General features: G+C 36.7%; 1 protein-coding gene across 4 annotated transcripts in view; it reads right to left on the bottom strand.

Moving 5' to 3' along the window:
• The window catches only part of cntn5 (contactin 5), a 329,953-nt gene that overhangs the window by 31,751 nt on the left and 276,243 nt on the right, over positions 1-21,959 (bottom strand). For 2 of the 4 annotated variants that reach the window (XM_051870641.1, XM_051870642.1), the window contains exons 13-16: positions 20,683-20,810; positions 19,529-19,704; positions 11,546-11,663; positions 5,443-5,601 (exon numbers count right to left, since the gene is read on the bottom strand). In XM_051870641.1, the coding sequence (XP_051726601.1) occupies positions 5,443-5,601; positions 11,546-11,663; positions 19,529-19,704; positions 20,683-20,810 (581 nt within the window). Of the gene's footprint in view, positions 1-5,442; positions 5,602-11,545; positions 11,667-19,528; positions 19,705-20,682; positions 20,811-21,959 lie in introns of all 4 variants that reach the window. The other 2 variants (XM_051870638.1, XM_051870640.1) reach the window with 1 other exon arrangement.

Raw genomic sequence — 21,959 nt, 5'->3', positions numbered from 1 at the left:
AACCCGTTGGTAGCCGTTGAAGTCCATTATATGGAGAAAAATCCTGGAATGTTTTCCTCAAAAACCATTATTTCTTCAGTCGAAAAGAAATTAAGACATAAACATCTTGGATAACATGGTGGTGAGTAAATTATCAGGAAATTTTAATTCTGAAGTGAACTAATCCTTTAAGTATTCCAATACTTACGAAATTATTTTAGTCAATATTTGCCTGTGATATATAACATTGACAAATATTGACTAAAATAATCAATTTTTTTAAGTACTGGAATTTTAATTAATGTAAAGAATTTAAAGTACATTTACAATGAACATTTAACCTGCTTTTGGAACATTCTATCCATCTGTCTTCTCTGTTTCTGTCACAATGCAGAATGGGACTGCCTTCTCCTCCAAGAACACGTGCCATGCTCATTATTTAGACAGAATAAACAATTATGCTGCCCGTGTTTTGAAACAGCCTTTGCAACGGGAGCGCGTCTATGATGCTTTAAATGCTGCTTATGTAGGCAGCTCACTAAGCTGTGGAATGGAGCCAACATCTAGTTTTGTAACATCATTGATTGATTTTTGAACAACCTAAAAAATCAATACTGGATTTTTTTAAAGACCACCGAAGCATAAAGCTTTACACTTCTACAATAACAAGGAACACTTCTAATACAAAAGAACAATTTCAACAGCAGTACCTGTCACAGTTGCATAAACTGTCTCTCTAAAAACTCAAATTTAAGATTGATGGTCATGCCCTTGTAAAAAAAGAAGCTTGGTTATATTGACTGTACACTTGTAGTGTACTTCGAAAAATATGTGCAGATAATATATTATACACTTTTAAAAAGTGCACTTTGTACTAATGTCAAATTAAACGTTTTACACTAAAATAAAAAATGATTTTATGATACTGTTCATTTTCATTTAACACCATTGTACTGTAGGTTCATCATTCAAACAATTGCATTGTGTTAAACTGACTTGAAACAGTTGCGTTTTGGCATCAACTCAATATTTTCATTTTGAACGAACATGTTTCAATGAATTAGGCCAAAAATAACATTTGATGCTTGTTCAATTTAGATGTACTTAAGTAAATGAAGTTATTCCAACAATTCTTTTCATCCACTTTACTTAATCCACTTAATCCATAACCTTATGTAATAAACTTAAATTTACTGAAATAAATAATGTTAATTAAATGCAACTAAACCCAGTCATGTGGAACCTGCTGACATAAAAAAGTTCAACGTATCATCTTTTCAACGTATCATCTTTTGAGTATACTTCAATGTATAAATCCAACGCTATCTCACAACCAAATCGTACACAGGTGGCTAATTTGTACGAAGTTGTACGACCTCATTTGTACTAATTCATACGGTTTGTCTAAACCCCAGTGACGGGTAGGTTTAGGGGCGGGGTTAGGGGTAGGTCATTCGTATGAATTCATACGAATTTGGCAACTCATAAAATACGTATGATTTAGCAAAAAACATACAAATACGTACAAGTGAGGTCGTACGAATTCGTACGAATTAGCCACCTCGTAAAATACGTATGAATTGCCATGAGATCGGGTTGATAAATCATGTTAATTATCTTGTCATGCTTAAAAGAATTATACTTTGATGTGTTGACTAACAAGTGTATTATCGGATTACATTTAAAGTTAATATATTTTTTTAAATTGCAACTTTTGTAATTATAGATATATTTAAATACATGACAAGTTTCAGAATAAATTACAGTATTAGTTTAATGTAAATAGGGGCTTTTGCACCGAATAGTTCTAGGAACTTAGTTCTAGGAACTAGCCACTAGAATAGTTCCCCGAGAACTAATTTCTGCCCCGGGCCATGTCCCTGGTTACATTTGCACTGGAAATAGGAATTGCGAAGCGGCCGACAGCGGCGTCTTTAAGTGCAGCATTTACAAAAGCTAAAAACTGGTGAATGGAGGATGCCGTGATCGGAGCTGTGTTTGTTGTGTGTCGTGGGTTTCGTGATAACGGAGAATGGAATGTAGATTATGTGTTTACGCGACTGAAAGAGCAAAAAGTGGGCTAAGAGACGAAATCTCCTATGACAACTTTTAGTATCGAGGCGGAGAAAAGAACACAACCTCGCAGACAGCAGGTAAATGCCGTTTCGCTGTTATCCATGTTTGTGAAGTAAATGTTTACACAGCTTTTTTTTTTTTTTTTAAAAAGTGTTTGACATGCGATTGACCAATCAGCTTACACTTACATCACTGATAATTCCTATAGAGCTGGTTTAGACCCTACTCTGAAGTAGGAGCTAATTTAGTTCCCCCAAAAGGAGTTCCTAGAACTAAAATCATTCCTAGTTCCTGCAGTGCGAACACGACAAAATCAGGATACTTTAGCCAATAGTTCTAGGAACTATGAAAAGGTTCCTCCGGTGCGAAAGCCCCTAATGATTGTCAGTACTTTTGGCAGTACACTTTAACCATATTTAAAAGATATTTCAACAGAATTATGAAATCATATATAAAGATATGGATCAATAAAAGTGTATTTAGTATAAATTTAATTGCAATTAACATGCAACTATGTGTCTGTAAACATTTTATTCAGTATTTTCTTTTAAAGCATTTTTTTTTTTTTTTTTTTTTTTACATAATCTTTTTAAAAGTATAATAAAGCGTACTTCTTTTTCACAAGGGTGTACCCAGTGCTTCTCAGCTTCTGTTTCTCTGAGGAATTGAGCTTTGAATAAGAGATTGAGAAATGTTTCCATTGCTACTAGTAAAGTGAAATTGTAATGTTGATTTCACTCATGGTTTGCTCAAGTCAATACGCAAGAGACACCAGACACAAGATTGTGTTCGCCTGAGGACACTCCTCATTCTACACACCTCATTTCAGTCCAGACACACACTTGGCTGAGGACCAAACCTCTGGGCTAACTTCTGTCTACAGTTAACGGCTGTACATAACCTGTGGGACCAGAGCCCCGCTCCAGGCGTGAGACAGCGAGATGATAAATTCCCAGATGCTCTCCACAAAATTTCTCTCTTTCCCCCCTCCGGCTTACCCTGTCTTATCTCACTGTTTCTCTTCTTCACCCTCTCTATACTTTCTTCCTTCAGTTTTTTTTTCTTTCTTTTTTCTCTCCCTCTTTGACCACACATGCCTCAATTTCCTTTGAATTCCTCTGAGTTTACATTTGTATTGCCACTAGCTCTTGGGCTTTTAAAAGATCACTTTTTAAAATTTTGTGTGTATGAGAATCCCAACAGGTGGAACACAGCAACATTGGCTCGACCAATGAGGTAAGTTTGCGGTGGGTCTATATGTTTGTCTGACCAATGACAGGAAATCTGCTTAAAAACTGTCATAAGGTTGCTTTTCTGTTTTATATACTATTATTTACATACTGTTTTGCTATTTAAGCTTCCATCCATCCATCCATCCATCCATCAAAACATGCTAACAACATGTGAAAACATGCAATTTACCACAATTCGGAAGTACGCTTTAACCAAAGACTGTACAAGTAATTATGAAATTACATACAAAGATGTACTTAAGTCTTATTTAAGTGGGTCAAAAATGCACTTTAAAGTTCATCTTATTGGATTTAATATAACTGTAAACTTCATATATTTTAATTTAATTGCAGTTAACATGCAATCAAGTGTCCGAAAAACATTAAAAGAATATACTTAAATGTGAATTGAGTGAATGTAAAGTAGTATGCAAGTCTGGACAGGCTGTCTAAACTCTACACCACATCCTTGCAGTTGCAAAAGTCAAACTCTGCTAGTTTGTTTCATCCCCAAGGGCCTTTGTTGCTCCTATCGCCTCAAATCACTTATTGGAAATGAATGACTTCTGGATACTTTGTCAGCATGAACGCTCCTTTAAGCCTACTCTATTTCTAGAGGAAGGCACAGTAAAGAACATGAAGTGCTAACAGTGTTTAAACACTCCAAAGTAAACATTTTCATCTCTACCTCCTTGTTCTAATCTGAATAGGTTCAGCACATAAAGCATTGTGTGCACACTAATTGTGCCTTATCTCTCTTACTTTCATCCGTGTGGAATGTTTATTCTGAAAAGAACAATTCATCCATATCAAGACAACAAAAGTGCATAAAACTTTGCTATTATCCAAAATTGGACTGCTAATGTTTGAACAGATGACATAAAAAGCTGTTGTCTTTGGATAATAGCAGATAATTACAAGCAGTATTACAGTCACGGTACCCAAAATAAAGCCATTTAACTCCTGATAGTGATGGAAAAATATAGTGAGGGTCTTATTTATGTAACAAATTACTAAAAAAGAGCTGTATAATTGGGTGAACTTAAAAAGCATGTCACGACTATCTCTAGATTTTATAAAACATTTTGTAGAAAGATGTTGTGTTATTCATGTTCATTTTGTAATTGTTTTTCTTTTGATTTTGGGATGAAATATGAACCAATTCCCACTAATGGGAAAGTTAGGTAACACTTTATAACTATTAATTTATAGTTAATTCATAATTCATAAACAGTAGTCTCTTCATTGTTAATACATTAATAGACGAGTTCTTCGTTCATTATCTCTGCAATTAAAATAATATGTAAGGATAATTCATGGCTAGCTCTGCATTAAATGATTTTGAAGTATATATCTAAAGTGAAAAGTATAATTATTGATTTGTATGGCACTCATTAAGTGATGTTCAAGTTTATTCACTAGAATAAGCCAGTAATTATGGCTAAGTAATACAGTACTACTAAAGACAATTTCTGGTGTGTTCATGCTTAACTACCGCATAAATAATGCCTAATATTCCTTTACTATATTTTCAGTTAATCATTAACTACTGGTGTGGTATTGCTTAACTACCACATGATTATGGACCCTTAAAATAAAGCGTTACTGAACTCAATATTTGTACATAATGTATTAACAATATAGAGAATACAATTTAGATAGACTATAACTAATAGTTTATAAATGATTTGTAAGTACTTTATTACTGTATACTTATAAGGTGTTTCCGAAAGGTAACCTACTACTGACCTTCAAATTAATGTGCCATTAGATTTCAGCCAGTGACATTTAAAAAAGCACAACAGACATTTAATAGAGGCCCACTGGGCTCTTTCCACATATCCTTGCAAACAGATGGGAGGAAAAGTCAACTCCCAGAGCTTGAGTCTGCATTCAGAGACACTGTTAGCAGTCATATGCTGAAAACCAAATATTTTGAGTGAGATCTTATATAATAAGAAATGTAGAAGTACTTGAGTATTTGAAGAGTCATTGACCATTAAAACGCAAACTTTTATATGCAACCTAATGAGATAGATCAATCTTAATCCATATTCCAATAGCATTTGATTGTGATTTGAATTGCTCGGGTTATTTGCATCACTCAAACACACACAACATACACTTTGACATTAACATGTATGGAAATGATTACCGGTTTTCACTGTTTGCCAGCCCAGAGAGACAGGGCTACGTGCCTGTACATTGTAGGTGGTGATTGGACTGTGGTTGTCAACGCCGTGACTCCATGACAACGTCGCCGTGGTATCCGTGATCTCCTCTACAATCACCACTCCAGGAGGTCCAGGAGGGCCTAGAAAAAAATGCCACCACTGAGTCAGTCACACTAAAATAAAAGATACGTTTAAGAGACTTTCCCACATTTTTCCCTTTTGATTAAGTCTTCTAGTGTTTAACAATATTATCTAGCCTTCTTCCTCTTGATTATCCATTGATTGTTTGGACCATGATTCTGAACACTTAAAAGGCATTTACCTCCTATTACCATGCTATGTCTCAATCCGCATGATTTTAAAAACACATCTTTTTCTCTATGTTTTGGCCTTCCGTCCACATTGAGACAGCGTTTTTGTCCTAAGAGCTTTCTGTAGATGATAGATCCAACATGGATCAATTTAAAACACCATTTTTGCATTGCTCTGTGGACTGTGAAAATGAGGTATTCGAAACTGATGACTTATGTTTGGTCATGTGACATATTGTACCTATAGATATCTATGGTTAATAGTGTTGCTAAATATAAATGTTTTATTTTGTATACTCTTCATAATACATTTCTGCAAAGCTGAAAATTTACTTGCAATTGCTGTCCTTCAGCAAAACATGAGGGAAATTGTGTTTTAGACTATACATGAAATGGCAACTGAGTGCAACCTGGAAATACCAGTAAGTGCTGAGATATTTGGCTAATTAAATGATCGTGCCAGTAGAATAATGTGAAAACTTTCTTATGTCTGGTGTCTGTATCATCTCAGTGAGATTTTATTATGTTTTACGTATACACAGTAAGATGATTTAAGCATTTTCTGATGTTTATGTGTGGACGAGAATCGTTTGTGTGGACGGAGAGCGTTTTGAAATGAAATTGCCATTTTCAAATATATCCGGATTAATGTAAAGGTTGGCAAGCAGGGCGGGGCCGAGAGCCATGGGAACGGAGCAAAGCCGGTGACGCAAGTGCTAACGGCCTTGAGTTTCTCACAGAGGAGCTTCGGGAGGATAAAAGGAGGAGCGACGACAGTGAAGGACGAGAGAGGACCAGGCCTGGACTTTGTTGTTGTTTTGTGTTTTGTGAAGGGCTGCCGGTTTACTTTTGTTTTGGTTGTTTGTTTATTTATTATTAAAGTTTGTTAAACGTTCGCTGGTTCCCACCTCCTCCTTCCCTGAGACTTTAAACCTCGTTACATTGGTGCTGAAACCCCGGAAGAAGGAGGGACATGCTGTCGGAGAGCCCTCGCTGCTGAGGGGGGATCGTGGTGCTGAGGAGGTCGGGCAGCATGAAGTAGTGGAGACCGCCAGTGGCTGTCCAAGCCGGTGGTGCTGGAGCGATTGAGCAACAGGTGGGATGGAGAGCTCTCTGCCGTACTCCTGGATTGAGGAGGGGTAGCTGCGATCCGAGAGGTAGCAGAGGAGTCGCTGCCGTTTGCTGTGGCCGGAGCCTGCTGCCATCCACCATGATGGGGGAGGAGCAGGGAACAGGGGACTCACTGCTGGCTGTCTGAAACCAGAGGAGCCATGCCGTCCGCCAGGAGGCATCGAAGTATTAAGCCGTCCACCGGGGAGTGTCCAGTAACATTGCATGGCATCACGAGTGAAGGCCTCCTGGCTGGTTGAGGACCGAGTGGCAGTGTGCCCAGGATTTTTTTTTTTTCATTTTCCTCTTTCCCCTCTTTCGTCTCTGTCTCTCTTCATTCTTCTGTCTCTTTTCTCTTGCCTCATTTGTCCTTACCCCCAGGTGCTGCTGCTGCTGTGACTTGGGTTTGTAGAGTGCAGTCTAGAGGGTACCCCCTGGCCTGCGAGAGGCGATGGGGGTATGTGGTAAGCAGGGCGGGGTCAAGAGCCATGGGAACAGAACTGATGCGAGTGCTGATGAGCATCACCTGTGCGCCACACCAGCCTTGAGTTTCTCACGGAGGAGCTCCAGGAGGATAAAAGGAGGAGCGACGACAGTGAAGGACGAGAGAGGACCAGATCGGAACTTTATGTTGTTGTTTTGTTTTTATGCGGCAGTCGTCCATGAGGGGCTGCCGCTTTACTTCTTTTTTGTCTTATTTGTTTATTCATGATTAAAGTTTGTTGAAAGTTTGCTGGTTCCATCTCCTTCTTCGCTGAGACTTTAAACTTTGTTACAATAGCCTAAGGTGTGTCAATTACGGTGTGTTCACACTTGTAGTTCGGTTGTCTTGGCTCTTTTGGTCCAGACCAAAAAAGAAAAGTATACATTTAGTCCTGCTTTAATCCGCTATTATGACGTATATTTTACAACAAAACTTACCGAACATCCAAAACAAAGCTAGGCACTGGGCTAAATGCGCTAATTGTATGTGCGTACATATGATGGTATTATTACCAGCTGAGAACTCACAAAAAGCTTATCAATTGTATAAAGGAGTCAAAACAGCAGCAGGAATTCCTCTGTCACACATACAAGTGAAGATCTGCTGCAAGGCGACAGAATTTCTGACGCCTGTACCCAGTGCTAAATTTATAAATTGGAAGGTGCCAGAACACAAAGGGCATAGCAGCCGCAGTTCCCAGAATGCGCACAGAACAAGTGATTAAAAGAATGCCATGTACATAACACCTCTTCTGACAAGAGATATTGGATCCGCACAAACAGGTACCGGAACACAAACCGAGAGGTCACGGATTCTGTTCTGGCAGGATCCGGCACAAATTAAAGCCCTACCATATGGAACTGTAATGGGCAACATACTGTAGCTGTATAAAAAACAGGTATGCTTATCCTTTTTCTGTCCTTTTGTGAATGTCTAAATATCACACCCTGTTCGTTTAGATGTCTATGGTATGCTTGACCATTTTGTCCTTTTTCTGTCCTTTTGTGCATGTCTGAACATCACACCCTGTTCGTTTAGATGTCTATGGTCCTTGTTGCATTCATATTTTAGTCAAACCACATCAAAGTTCGTTTGGAAGCAGACCGAGACGCCAAGGTTTGGATGGCAGCATTCAATTTATTCAAATGAACAGAGCATCCAGAGTTTGTTTTAATCAAACCAAACCTGCCAAGTGCCTAAATGTAAACATGTTAGTCTTGGTGTAATTAACACACACAAATTACGAGAAACACTATACATGTGTATACATGTGGAGTTCAAACCCCACTCAATTTCTAATCCAACAAACAAGTGAACATGCAAAGTCCATGGAAGGATTTTGGATGACACATATCTCTCGGCAAGGATTTCACACTGATTAAAGAACCTGCTCTCTTTCCTCTTTGTGTCTATTATGGGTAGTGCGTCAGTCCTCTTAGGCATGGTTGAATGGTGAAACGTTTTTATTTCTCAAACTGTTTTTATACATGCTCCTCAGCCTCCTCAGTAAATGTAATCTGTGTGAGCAGAAACAGCAACTGGCTCAAGAGGAAAGAGTTGTAACAGAGAGGCTGACAGCTGCTTCGGCCAATGAAAGTCAATGTTCTGTGCGGTTTGAAAGGAGATGTGTTAAAAGGTTAGACTGAATGGTGCCTTTGCATTCGAGGATATTAATATGCATGGCACGACACCATGGCAGCAGCATTACGGGTTTCTGTTTTACGTCTGGATGCAGACCACAAAAGGGTTTTCTTGTCTGAGAGGAAGCAGTGCACATGTGGAAGCGAAGCGGCTAGCATCATGAACACATGTGGCTGAAGGTCCGGTCGGGCAGACAACACGTTTATTTTAGGCCAACAATGTCTAAAACAAAGATAGGCTAAAGACTGTTTGTTTACGAAAGGAATTGTACACATCAAATAGCTGTGGGGAGAGAATGAAGTGAGATTTTGCGCAGGAATAGCATCTAGTAGTCATTGCTGAGATCATTGTTAATTACCAAGCTGTTAATTAAATAAGAAGCTGTATGTTCTTGTAAGATGTTAATTAAATAATCAAGTCATCCTGTGGCCCCCTTGAAAGTTTGCTGAGGCCCTCTGGTTAAAAACCAGTTTTAGAGTCACAGAAAATGATTACATTTTCACTGAAAGACCATGAAAGCTTGGTAACACTTTAGTATAGGGAACACATATAAACTATTAACTACGACTTTTTCCTCAATAAACTCCTAATTTACTGCTTATTAATAGTTAGTAAGGATGTAGAATAAGGTCATGCAGAATAAGGCATTAATATGTGCTTAATAAGTACTAATAAATAGCCAATATTCTAGTAATATGCATGCTAATAAGCAACTAGTTAAAAGACCCTAAAATAAAGTGTTACCATCTGGATTTGACTGGATAGAGAAAAGTATGGAGCAATATTATTTTTTATATACACTCACTGGCCACTATATTAGGTACACCTGTTCAACTGCTTGTTAACGCAAATATCTAATCAGCCAATCACATGGCAGCAACTCAGTGCATTTAGATATGTAGACATGGTCAAAATGATCTGCTGAATGGGGAAGAAAGGTGATTTAAGTGACTTTAAACGTGGCATGGTTGTTGGTGGTAGACTTCCTGATATGAGTATTTTAGAAACTGCTGATCTACTGGGATTTTCACACACAATAATGTCTAGGGTTTACAGAGAATGATCCCGAAAAAGAGAAAATATTCAGTGAGCAGCAGTTCTGTGGGTAAAGATGCCTTGTTAATGCCAGAGGTCAGAGGAGAATGGCCTGACTGGTTCGAGCTGATAGAAAGGCAACAGTAAGTCAAATAACTAAACAAGGTCTTCAGAAGAACATCTCTGAAAGCACCTTGAAGTCAAACCTTGAAGCAGATGGACTACAGCAGCAGAAGACCACACCGGGTGCCACTCCTGTCAGCTGGGAACAGAAACCCGAGGCTACAATTTGCACGGGCTCACAAAACTAGCCCAATAGAAGATTGGAAAAACGTTGCCTGGTGTGTCGAGTCTCGATTTCTGTTGCGACATTCAGATGGTAGAGTCAGAATTTGGCGTAAACAACATAAAAGCATGGATCCATCCTGCATTGAATGAATGGTTCAGGATGGTGGTGATGTAATGGTGTGGGGAAAAATTTCTTGCCACACTTTAGGCTCCTTAGTACCAATTAATCATCGTATTAATGCCACAGCCTACCTCAGTATTGTTGCTGACCGTATCTATCCCTTTCTGACCACAGTCTACCCATCTTCTAATGGCATACTTCCAGCAGGATAACGCACCATGTCATAAAGCTCAAATCACCTCAAACTGGTTTCCTGAACATGACAATGAGTTCACTATACTCAAATGGCCTCCACAGTCACCGGATCTCAATCCAATAGAGCACCTTTGGGATGTGGTGCAACGGGAGATTCGCATCATGGATGTGCAGCAGACAAATCTGCAGCAACTGCGTGATGCTTTCATGTCAGTATGAATCAAAATCTCTGAGGAGTGTTTCCAGCACCTTGTTGAATCTATACCATGAAGAATTAAGGCAGTTCTGAAGGCAAAAGGGGGTCCAACATGATTCTAGCAAGGTGTATCTAATAAAGTGGCTGGTGAGTGTATATTATTTTTTCCCAACCATGTAATCTTGATTTTTAAAACATTATAATAAAGGTGGAGAAAATTGTTACATTTTATATAAAAAAATATGAAAACAAATGTAGTTTATCTAATAAAATTTAGTTCTTCATTTCATTTATCAATAACAGTTTCCCTTAATGCCACTTTGTCATTTGTCCTTAACATATTTTTTGACATATATGCTAGCTAATTCATTCATAGGAAATACTGAAGGGTGGATCTTTTATCCATAATGATTTGATTGAACTGTTTAATAGTTTATGTATATAAAAAGTTCTGTGCAATATTTACACATCCTTGGTTATTTTAGAATTGGAGTATAAAATACTCTGCAAACAAACACCTGTTTCTTTTGAAAAATGCAGAGCGATAAATCATGAATCATGCATAATAAAAACAGGGAAAATTTATTCAGAAAGTCAACAGGGTCAATTTGATTTCATGTTGTTTGTAAAAATACTGTAATCAATTTTCATAATGAACTGCAATTTATAAAAGTCACGTTTTTTTCTTCACTAGTGTACTCACCTCTTACTAGCAGCTCAGCTTCTGCAAGTACACTGTCCGCACTCGTCTGAGCACGGCAGCCATATTTCCCAGCATGCTTCAGGAGGATGCTTCTGATCATCAGGTCTGCTGTGGAGGACTGCTAAATGGAGGAAAAAAAATAGAAAGCACAAAGGGAAACAGAGAAGTGAGAGAAATAGACCTCCATGCAGTGCTTGACACCTGAGCAATGGGCTGCTGCTATAGCCTCTATTGGCTTGTGTGGATTAAGAGATTCCTGTTCGGTTTAAGAGCACGCGCGCCATTACTTTCCTCAATCTGCTCTTTTCTGGAAATGAGAAACGCCCCAGGCGAGACTGCGAATAATTCAAGGTCTACAGGCAGCTCTTTAGTACAGGGGCTGATTAAAATTACAGCACATGAATCAGACAGCTGGGTGCTGCACCACTGTCTGCCATGTACTGTCTCAATGAATATGTGTTGCCTGTGAGGAATATTCTGGATAAAATAGTTTTATTTGGCACAGAAAACAAAACTATTTGTGGCAGGACAAATGAGTAGTACTACATTAACACGTCAGCTATAGTGTTAATTAATATAGAAACAAGATGAACTAATCAGTAAGTAACAGCAAATTTAGGATGAAGATAGTCCCATATTAGGAAATCAATAATGATATTGGTCTCATTAAGAACTTATAACTAACTATGACAAATTATAAAGAATTACTAATTAATTACTAATCACAACATTAACCTGTGTCTGAAACGTGAGCAATTGTGTCTTTTTAAGGTCTTTGCACACTGAGCCTGAAATTTTCGCACAGACCTCACGTTGTGTCAATCACGCTAACACACTGCCTTTCGTCCGTCATAAAAAAATTCAGATCTAGTTCAATTTTCTGCGTTTTTCACATCCGTATCAAGCATTTTGAGAGGTGTTTTGACAATTCAGAGCCACCGTACAAGCGGACACCAAAATTCAGAATGCCGTCTGACAAGTTCATCCACTTCGTCTCGCAGCACAAAGCACTGTATGACAAACAAAGTGCGAAATACATATATATTGGTGGTCTTCTTTTTAATATGTGGCTCCAGTATCGCTAGCAAAGCATTAAATTGAGCCACTGACATCCTGAATTAAACTTTTAATCGCTTGGGATAATCCCACAGCTCCTTGATGAGGAGGTGGAACTCTCCTTCCTCTCTACGCAATCTCAGGATTAGATGGACCTAGTCTCGCGTAGCCAAACCTTCAGACTGGCGGCAGAAGGTCTGGACTCTATCGCAGATTTCGTTAGCCAAGGACCACCCAATAGGATGTTTGACTGACATGTAACACAACCAATCACAGTTTGTTTTGTTCTGCGTCATGTTTAGGGGTGTGAAAATGTAAAGTTGATGTTCCTACAATAACAGACCGGCGCACATCTAAAAAATTATTCATTCAAGAACGTTGTGCAAGTTTACTGCAACAATGGAGCACCGAACTTTACATACTTTTGAAAATTCAGCGTTTAGCTGATCCTGGTAAGCTCTCATTGTCACAGTTGTAAAGCGTTCTTCTTCCACGAGGGGGTTTGGTGTCACGGCATTTGTTTCCAGGCGGACCATTAAAGAACACAACACACATGTCTCCCAAACATCCTGTAGAATTCAATCAACCAGATGACAACTTCAAAACTCCTGGAGTGTTTCCAGTTAAGTGTGCCATATGCATCAGACATCTGAGGATGAGACTAGGATGGACCCAATATTTCCTCTTTTTTTTCTCTCTTTTTAAGAAGAGAGAGGACAACAAAATCCTCACTGCTTAAAGACTTCATTTTGTATTGTTTTGCTATTTTTTTTCGCAACGGATTAATTAATACGCATTGGACTCAGTGTGCAAGGTTTCTGTGCGTGAGGAATTTTTAGGATGAAGAATACGAAAAAAACACATGAAAATTTCTGACCTTTATTCTGAACGTGGTCATAAAATGCATCTCTAATGGACTACTTGCACTGAGCCTCGTGACGCACATCCGGTTTGAAATATTACGGCTCAGTTGTTTCCGGTTATATATATTTTCAATGCGCTGTTATCACATAGCTAACTAAACCCCTCTTAAAATGAGAGTCCTCTGGATGATTTTAAATTCCAGACATATTCAGAGACAACGGAACTTTAAGTTTTAATCCAACATAAGCGCTCTACTAGTGATCGCGACGCTGCAGTGTGAGATGTGATGAAGAAGATCAGAATAAACATAATATTTTAGTCACTATTATGTGCCATTTTTTCCACTGACAGTCATTTGTATGTAATTCACACATTTATGCCAAAAATCCTAATATTCAAAGTTGTTGCGCTGTCATTGCGTTATTCTTTAAGATTAATTAAATATTTAACATTGTTAAGGCAGTTATCACATTCATTCAACTATTTTAAACACTGGAATAAAAGCGCACCAACGCAAGCAATAGCCTACTGCTCGTACGAAAATTAACCATAGTTACTACACTCTTACAATAGTAAAACCATGGTTCGCTTTCATAAGTATTTGATTAATTATAACTATTATATGAAAGGTAAGTTATACTGCTGTTTAATCGTCAGCTTGGTTTGTTTTTTGCATGCATTGTATGCTGTTCTGCTCGTTTACAGTCGGAAAGCAGCTAGCGCGCGATGCTAATGGCGCTAGCGGACTCACAGTGATTGTCATTCTGTTAACAGATTGTCAGAGGGAATCAGCGATGCTTGACAGTTTTAACTTGTTTTTGTTTGCAGTGCAAATGTAACTGTAAGGAAAAATAGTCTAGCCTTCGTGATAATGTGTTGTCACCCATAGTTACTTACTACACTTACCATAGTAAAACCATGCACTTTCTTAAGGGTGTTAATCAGTCAAATTCATTTAAATGTAAATTTAAAAGGTATGAAATATGATGACTAAGAGGAAAACACTGCTAATGAGAAGACGAGCACTTGACGGTGGCAGGTTAGTGGGGAAATTTATTTATTATTCAGAATGCACACTTGGAAGCGAAATATATTAATAAACATTTCAGCAGGTTGAAGATAATTAATGTTAATGCAGAGAATATGATTAATTGTTTAAAAAACATTTGGCAGCCCTAAAACGCAGTAATAATCTGCGTTTTCACGAGAAGCTCTCTGTATATAAGTGCGCTGAACGCTGACCGGAAATGCTCGAGCCGTAATAAGTAGAACGCGGAAGTAGTTGTGCAAGTAGTCCATTACTCAAGTGTTACCTATTGTAGTCACTCTTCAAGAACTAGTAGTGATTCAGACCATTAGTCCATTAGACCATAAGTGACTAGATAATGCAGACAATGCATTTTATGACCACATTCAGAGTAAAAAAAAAAAAAAAAACAATATTCAAGAACTACTAGTGATCTGGAAAATTGCTCATGTCTCAGACACAGGTTAATGTGTCCAACCATAACTCTAACCTAACAAGTCTACTAATACTCTAATGAGAGTTAGTTGACATGTAGTTGCAAAGTTACTTTTAGTTAGTAGAATGTCTAAAAAGGGTTATTGAAATAAAGTGTAACGAAAAATGAATAAATAATTATTTTTCATAGTAAAGTTTATATGAGGTTACACTTTATTTTGATGTTCCCCTTTAGATATTCTCTGTACTATAAGTAATGTTACATGTCAACTAACTCTCATTAGAGTCTATAAAACATGTCCAAAAGTTTGTACAACAAAAGAACATGAGATTTCTGCCTCTAAGCAATAAATAATGGGACACCAGAATGTACTGTATTCATGAAAAATGCCTACTGCATTAAAAGAAAATACAACTCTCTCTTTCTTTCTGGTTCTGTCTAATGATTAAGAAAAAAGCAAGAGTAGACAATAACCTCCACTATCCACAAACTCTCTCTCTTTTTAACTTTATACTCTCTTTTTCAAATGAATATGTGCTATGAATATTCTAGTAAACTGTGCCTACTCCGGGTGTGTTTGCTGAACAGGCATTTTCTGGGGTTCATGAGAAGATTCTATGGTACAAGTGTCTCATTAAGTATTCATTAAGCTAAAGACAACATGAGAACAACATGCAAAAATAAATAATTCAGTTTACATGACTAATGCAAATAAATCTGTTAATGCACCGAGATGGTGGAATTAACATCAGTTGAGTCCCTCTATACAACTCATTCATGAGCACTTTAACTCTAACCTATTAAAAAAAAAAAAAAAAAAATACAATTTCTACTAGTTTAATCCAATTTCAGAGGACATTTGGAACTTTATACAGCAGTGAAGGTTGTGTAAAGGTTGAGTTTATTTTCAGTACAATTCCTAATTTGAATTGAGGTAACAAACAGGATCAAGAATTGCCATCTGAATTTGAAAATTATGAAGTAGAATTAAAAATGTTTTAATCTCATTTGCATGTTGATTTGGATGAAAGCACCGGCTAATTTAGCGGAAAAAGGAACAATAAATGGACGATTTAATCAGCTAATTTTACATGAATTATTCACTAAACAACCCAAACCCCCAGTTAGCTGCTGTGCCAATTAGCAATTAAACCCATTGTGGGCTAATCGAATATAAATCCTCTAAAACCCAGGCTAATATGGCGTGTATCTTCCCACATCAGATCATAGTGAATGTTCAACAGTGATAGTTTGGTGCTCAGTGCTGCTGTGAAAGGGAACCAAATGATGTTGTCAGTCAGAAGGAAGACATTAATATGCCTATAATCTGATACTGAGAGGACACAAGACGGTTTGAACTTAATTGTGTCAGCTGTAGCTGGAGCTGAGGAGTGATCATGTGTAATAGGTGTTACATGAATGCATGCATGAGATGAGGTGACTTCATGACGGAGAAGTAAACAAGTAGTTTATGTTATTGTCAGAGCTAGCCAATCAAATTGCTGAATGTTCTCTAGGAATAGTTGACTAGCTGTCCAGAATCCTACAGTCTATTAATGAGTTTGACAACCCAATGAACGCCATTTGAAAATATAGAGTTTGCTCACCCAGGAAGACCTATAAACAATGACATATTTTCCAACTGTGTCACAGCAGAAATAATATATACACTACTGGTAACATTTTGAAGAAAAAATCTCATATGCTCAACAAGGCTGTATTTATTTGGTCAAAAATACAGTAAAAAATGTGAAATAATTTTGCAATTTAAAATAACTATTTTCTATTGTAATATATTTTAAAATGTCATTTATTCCTGTAATGGCAAAACTGAATTTTCAGCATCATTGCTCCAGTCTTCAGTGTCACATGATCATTCAGAAATCATTCTAATATGCTGATTTGGCACTCAAGAAAAAAATCTTATTATTATCAATGTTGAAATGTTGCTGCTTAATATTTTTTTTGTGGAAACCATGATATACTACCATTCAAAAATCTAGGGTAAGATTTACCCCCCAAAATAAAAATCAATACTTTTATTCAGCAAGGGCATATTAAATTGATTAAAAGTAACAGCAGACAGAGACATTTTAATGTTACAAAAGTTTTCTATTACAAACAAATGCTGTTCTTTTAAAAATTCTATTTATCAAAGAATAAAAAAATAAATAAAAAAAACATGAATCAGAGTTCCCACAAATACATTAAGCATCAAAAACTGATTGTGCAACATTAATAATAATAAGAACCATTATTAATAATTGAGCACCAATAATAACTGATAATGACCAAATCAGCATATTAGAATGATTTCTGAAGGATCATGTAACACTGAAGACTGGAGTAATGTCTGTTGAAAATTCTGCTTTGCCATCACAGAAATACATTTCATTTTAAAATATATTTAAAACATAAATAATAATATTTCACGATATTGCTGTTTTTACTGTATTTTTGTTCAAATAAATGCAGCCTTGGTGAGCATAAGAGACTTCTTTCAAAAACATAAAAACATTTTAATTATTCCAAACTTTTGACTATCTACTATTTTTGGCTATTCGAAAGTTTAAACAATTCTTTTTTTTTTCTTTATCAGCTGCTTCACTCACATTGTTTATTTGTGTGAACTGGTAAAGTACAACCAGTAAATGTGGTTAAAATAAATTCAAAGCAATCGAAAGCATATGCATGTGAAATCACGTCATTGGATGATTTTGTGGCGGCAGAATGCCTGTTGATGTGCTGTAATCAGGGAGTGTTCTCAATCCTGCAGGAAGGGCGGAGAGTGTGTGGAGCTGCTGCTCCTCTGAGACTCTGATAAACATGATGGTGTGATTCACAGCGGGTCTTTCATCATGATGACATACGGTCCTGGCTGACCTTTCACTGGATTGATTCTCACTCCAGTTAAAGCAGGATTTGGTGCAATGTGGCATCTCTAAAATAAGTAACTGTGACTCCATCTGTTCAGGAGCAACAGATTGAAGATAGAGTTATTATGATACTGTTTTCAAAAACCATGTGAGCAGTTAAATACTTGAAAAAAAAAAAAAAAAAAATAATAATAATAAAAAAAAAAATCGGTAACACTTTATTTTAGGGTCTTTTAACTATAGTTGCTTTTTAGCATGCATATGTCCAAATAATAGAATATTGGCTATTTATTAGTACTTATTAAGCACATATTAATGCCTTATTCTGCATGACCTTATTCTAAATTCTTAATCCTACCCAATACCTAAACTCAACAACTACCTTACTAACTATTAATAAGCAGTAAATTAGGAGTTTATTGAAGGAAAAGCTGTAGTTTATGTGCTCCCTATATTAAAGTGTTACCAAAAATTCATCTTTAACTTTGTTTATTTTGTGTTTTCTCTTTTTTGGCCAAATAATCACATTCAAAATGTGAGTGTAGAGAGGCAGAGAGAAAGTTTGTCGCCATGGTGGAGTGTCAACCAGATAGTTATTGGCACTGGATTATTTACAATATTATTATAAGTGTAGTATTAATTACCATCAATACCGGTATACTGTGCCATCCCTGATGCCAATAATTCAAAAATCGTTAATTAATACTGATATACCATATACAGTATGTTGGTGATTTACTGTTTGAATTGGTGATAAGTGATAGTATTAGCTGCCAATATCAACCAAACTAAGTTCAAATCAAAATGTTGATATTGAGAGATGTTGATATAAAACTAATATTTCAATGATGATAAAAAAGTTTAGTGTTTCAGTTGAAAAAAAGCTCTTTCCAATATCTTTTTCCAATATCAGCCATAGGAGGTATATGCCAATAATTGACAAAATGCTAATATTTACAGTTGATATACAACCAAAATATCTAACATAAGCTAATTAGAAAACATACCTATACATACAATTCACTGCCGTTTCCAGCTAAAATGACCAGCAGCGGCAGTAAAACTCCATCAACTTTCATTCCTTCTTCACACAAATTATGATTAGTGGCAGATTATCAATTAATGAAGACTTATGTGTGCATATTCCTTACACAATACTTTGAAATGAACTCAGAGCAACTTTTACCATGTACATGATTTGTAAACTGAAACATTTTGACGTTTTACAAGGTATTTTGTCCCAGTGAGCCTGTAGTTTCAATTGCCATCAACAGTTTAGATATTATCTTCTTCTAAAACCAGCCTAATACATTTAAAAATAATTTTTTGCAAATAAGTAAGTAAATAAATAAATAAATAAAGCCATTATTGACCAATACTGATATGCCACTGAAATATCAGAAGGAAAAAAAAAAAAAAAAAAGATTTATAATTTGAATTTTAAAAAGTTGAAATATTAGCTTCTTTGGCCAAATCAGATCCATGCCAATAATTTACAAACTACTAATACTGACTGATACCAACAGACCATGCACCAATAAATCGGCAATCATTCTTGCCTTCTTGCAACAATAACACAGTGTAAGTAATATTAATATCCACAAAACACCAAACAATATCAACCAGATGACCACCAAACAGACGCACAGCCAGTTCATTATCTATATTTCACCTATAGCATCAGCACAAATACACAGTGGCACATCTGTGGTGAATTCACTTACTGTTTGAATGTACTCAAAGTGACTTCCCTCCTGCTGGGTGTTGAGCGGTTGGTTATTGAGCAGCCAGAGGAAGGACACGTCCAGCGAGGGGTCATGAGTGACTTTACAGCTGAGCACCACACTCTCTCCCACCGTCACCTCCACCCGGATGGGGCTCAACTCCACCCGCATGGGCTCTGAAACATGAACATCATTCTGTCATCAGAACAAAAGAACTATTATGAACTATTAAGAACATCTATGCCAGAAACTCTGAACTCAGTCACTAAACACCACAATATTTGGGGAATGAATGACTGGAATCACAATGAAATTCATAATTGACTTTTGAGAAAATTACAAGTTTCTCCTCCAGTATTTCAGACCTTCACAAACAGAAGATATGTAACAGTTAAACAAATTGACACTGCATGGGCCTTTTTTTTCAACACAGTTTTGTGTGAACTCTTTTTAAAATCATTCCTACATATAATCATGCTTAAAAGTTTACAAAAAGTTTTTCCGGGCATCTTTTGCATATTTGAACCTTTTACAGCAGTGACTGTATGATTTAGAGATCCATCTTTTCACACTAAGGACAATTGAGGGACTCAAACAATATGTTGATAAAGACATGGTTCTAAAAATTGTTCTAAATATAAAAGAATATAAAAGGTGTGAACGGGCCCTTATACTACTGACCATGGACAATGGACCTTTTTAGTCCGCAGAATTTCGCTAATGTGATCACACCTTATACCTTTTACATTGTCTGTTACCTTTGAGAGTGATCTACCTCAGACGCACTAAACAGCCTTACAATGCGTTATGAAATAGTGATTCTGCCCATAACATAACTTTGTATCTCTAGGGTTTCCTTCAACAAATACTCACATACGCCAACAGTGATAAAATCAAGACAATCTGTCCCATGCCTCAAGTTATTATTTGTTTTTCTTGGTGAAGAACATCCTCCTCTACAATAGCTGTCCTAAGAGACAGTAGATTCCCTGCGAGTAGATTCTTGAGTGGGCAAAACAAACATCTTCACGCCTGATAAGCTGAAATGAACTATTCTTCCATCCGGCTCAGTCAGGCGGCGATGTGTTTGCTCTTGTGGTTAACCACGGGCTGAGGTTAGGCTGATGGGGTGGGGGCTGATGAGGGTCTCTTACCTTTCACCAGAAGCATGGTAATCAACTCCGCTGATCCAAACTGGTTTTCCGCGCGGCACACGTAGCTTCCCTCATCCGAGCGGCTGGAGTTAATGATGCGAAGGGTGTTGTTCCGAAGCAGTATGATCCTGTAAAAAATGGAGAATTCATTTGCCAGAGGAAATATTTAACCGTTTCTTTAAGGTGAAATACACAAATTAGCCTAAAATAAAAGTTATGGTTAGAAAAACTAATCAGCATGTACCTGTAATGAAAACGTAATAATTTCTAATAAAATGTACTGAAAGTATCACAGCATTACCAAACTTTTAGCACCATGGTATTCTTTAAAATACTTCACAGTATAGGGTGACCAGATTTCTCATGGTGGAATACGGGACGGGTGAGCAAGTGGTGGGCAATATGACCATTTTATTTGCAATATGAGAAATTTTATTTCACAGTTTTATATATATAATTATTGTTATACATTTCTATAAAAAAGGACATTTACAAACAATATGACAAATACAATAGAGATACAAATTAAATAAACTTGTTTTTTTTTTCACCATGTACTATACATTTATGTAAAATATTTTGTTATTTGATTAACATTAATGACACACAAATATTTAATTAGGCTACTGTCCCTTTAAGACTGAATTTATGGATGTAATATCCTGACACATATCCGGTTTTCACCCACCTGTTTACATCCACTTAAGACATAACCGACAGTATTTACATGAGATACTCCACAAGATGGACATTTTGGCAACTATGTGTGCATTTGGCCATTCAGGCACAAGGAGAACAGATCGCGCCCTGTGTAATTCCGCCTATCCCGCCTTTACTAATGGCAAGTTAATCGATAACGAATTGTGATTGTATCGGATGGTAATTTTGTTTATTGGGCTGTTCTCACGTGACAGAACACTACGACCACCACTACTACTACTCGTTCTACAATCACATAAGAAAATCATAAGGAAATTTGAGGAAAGATGAAATACGGACAAAACATGATTTTTTTTTCTTAAGTCAGGACACTAAAAATAGTAACTTTATATAATGTATACATACATAATGTAAAATACATATATAATGTATTTTAATCATTTCTACTTTTGGCGCCATTGTACATCATCAAACCATGGTATTACCATATCATTGTACCATGGTACCATCACAGTACTTCAAGTCACTAGGTGAGAATTTGAGATTTTACATTTTATTTAGTATTCTGAAGTTCTGAATGTAATTGTAAATATGTCGTGAGGAACACAAACATATAA

This window comes from Ctenopharyngodon idella, chromosome 18 (genome assembly GCF_019924925.1).
Source record: "Ctenopharyngodon idella isolate HZGC_01 chromosome 18, HZGC01, whole genome shotgun sequence".
NCBI lineage: Eukaryota > Metazoa > Chordata > Actinopteri > Cypriniformes > Xenocyprididae > Ctenopharyngodon > Ctenopharyngodon idella.
The sequence above is the reverse complement of the archived record's forward strand: the minus strand, read 5'-3'. Positions and strand labels throughout refer to the sequence as shown.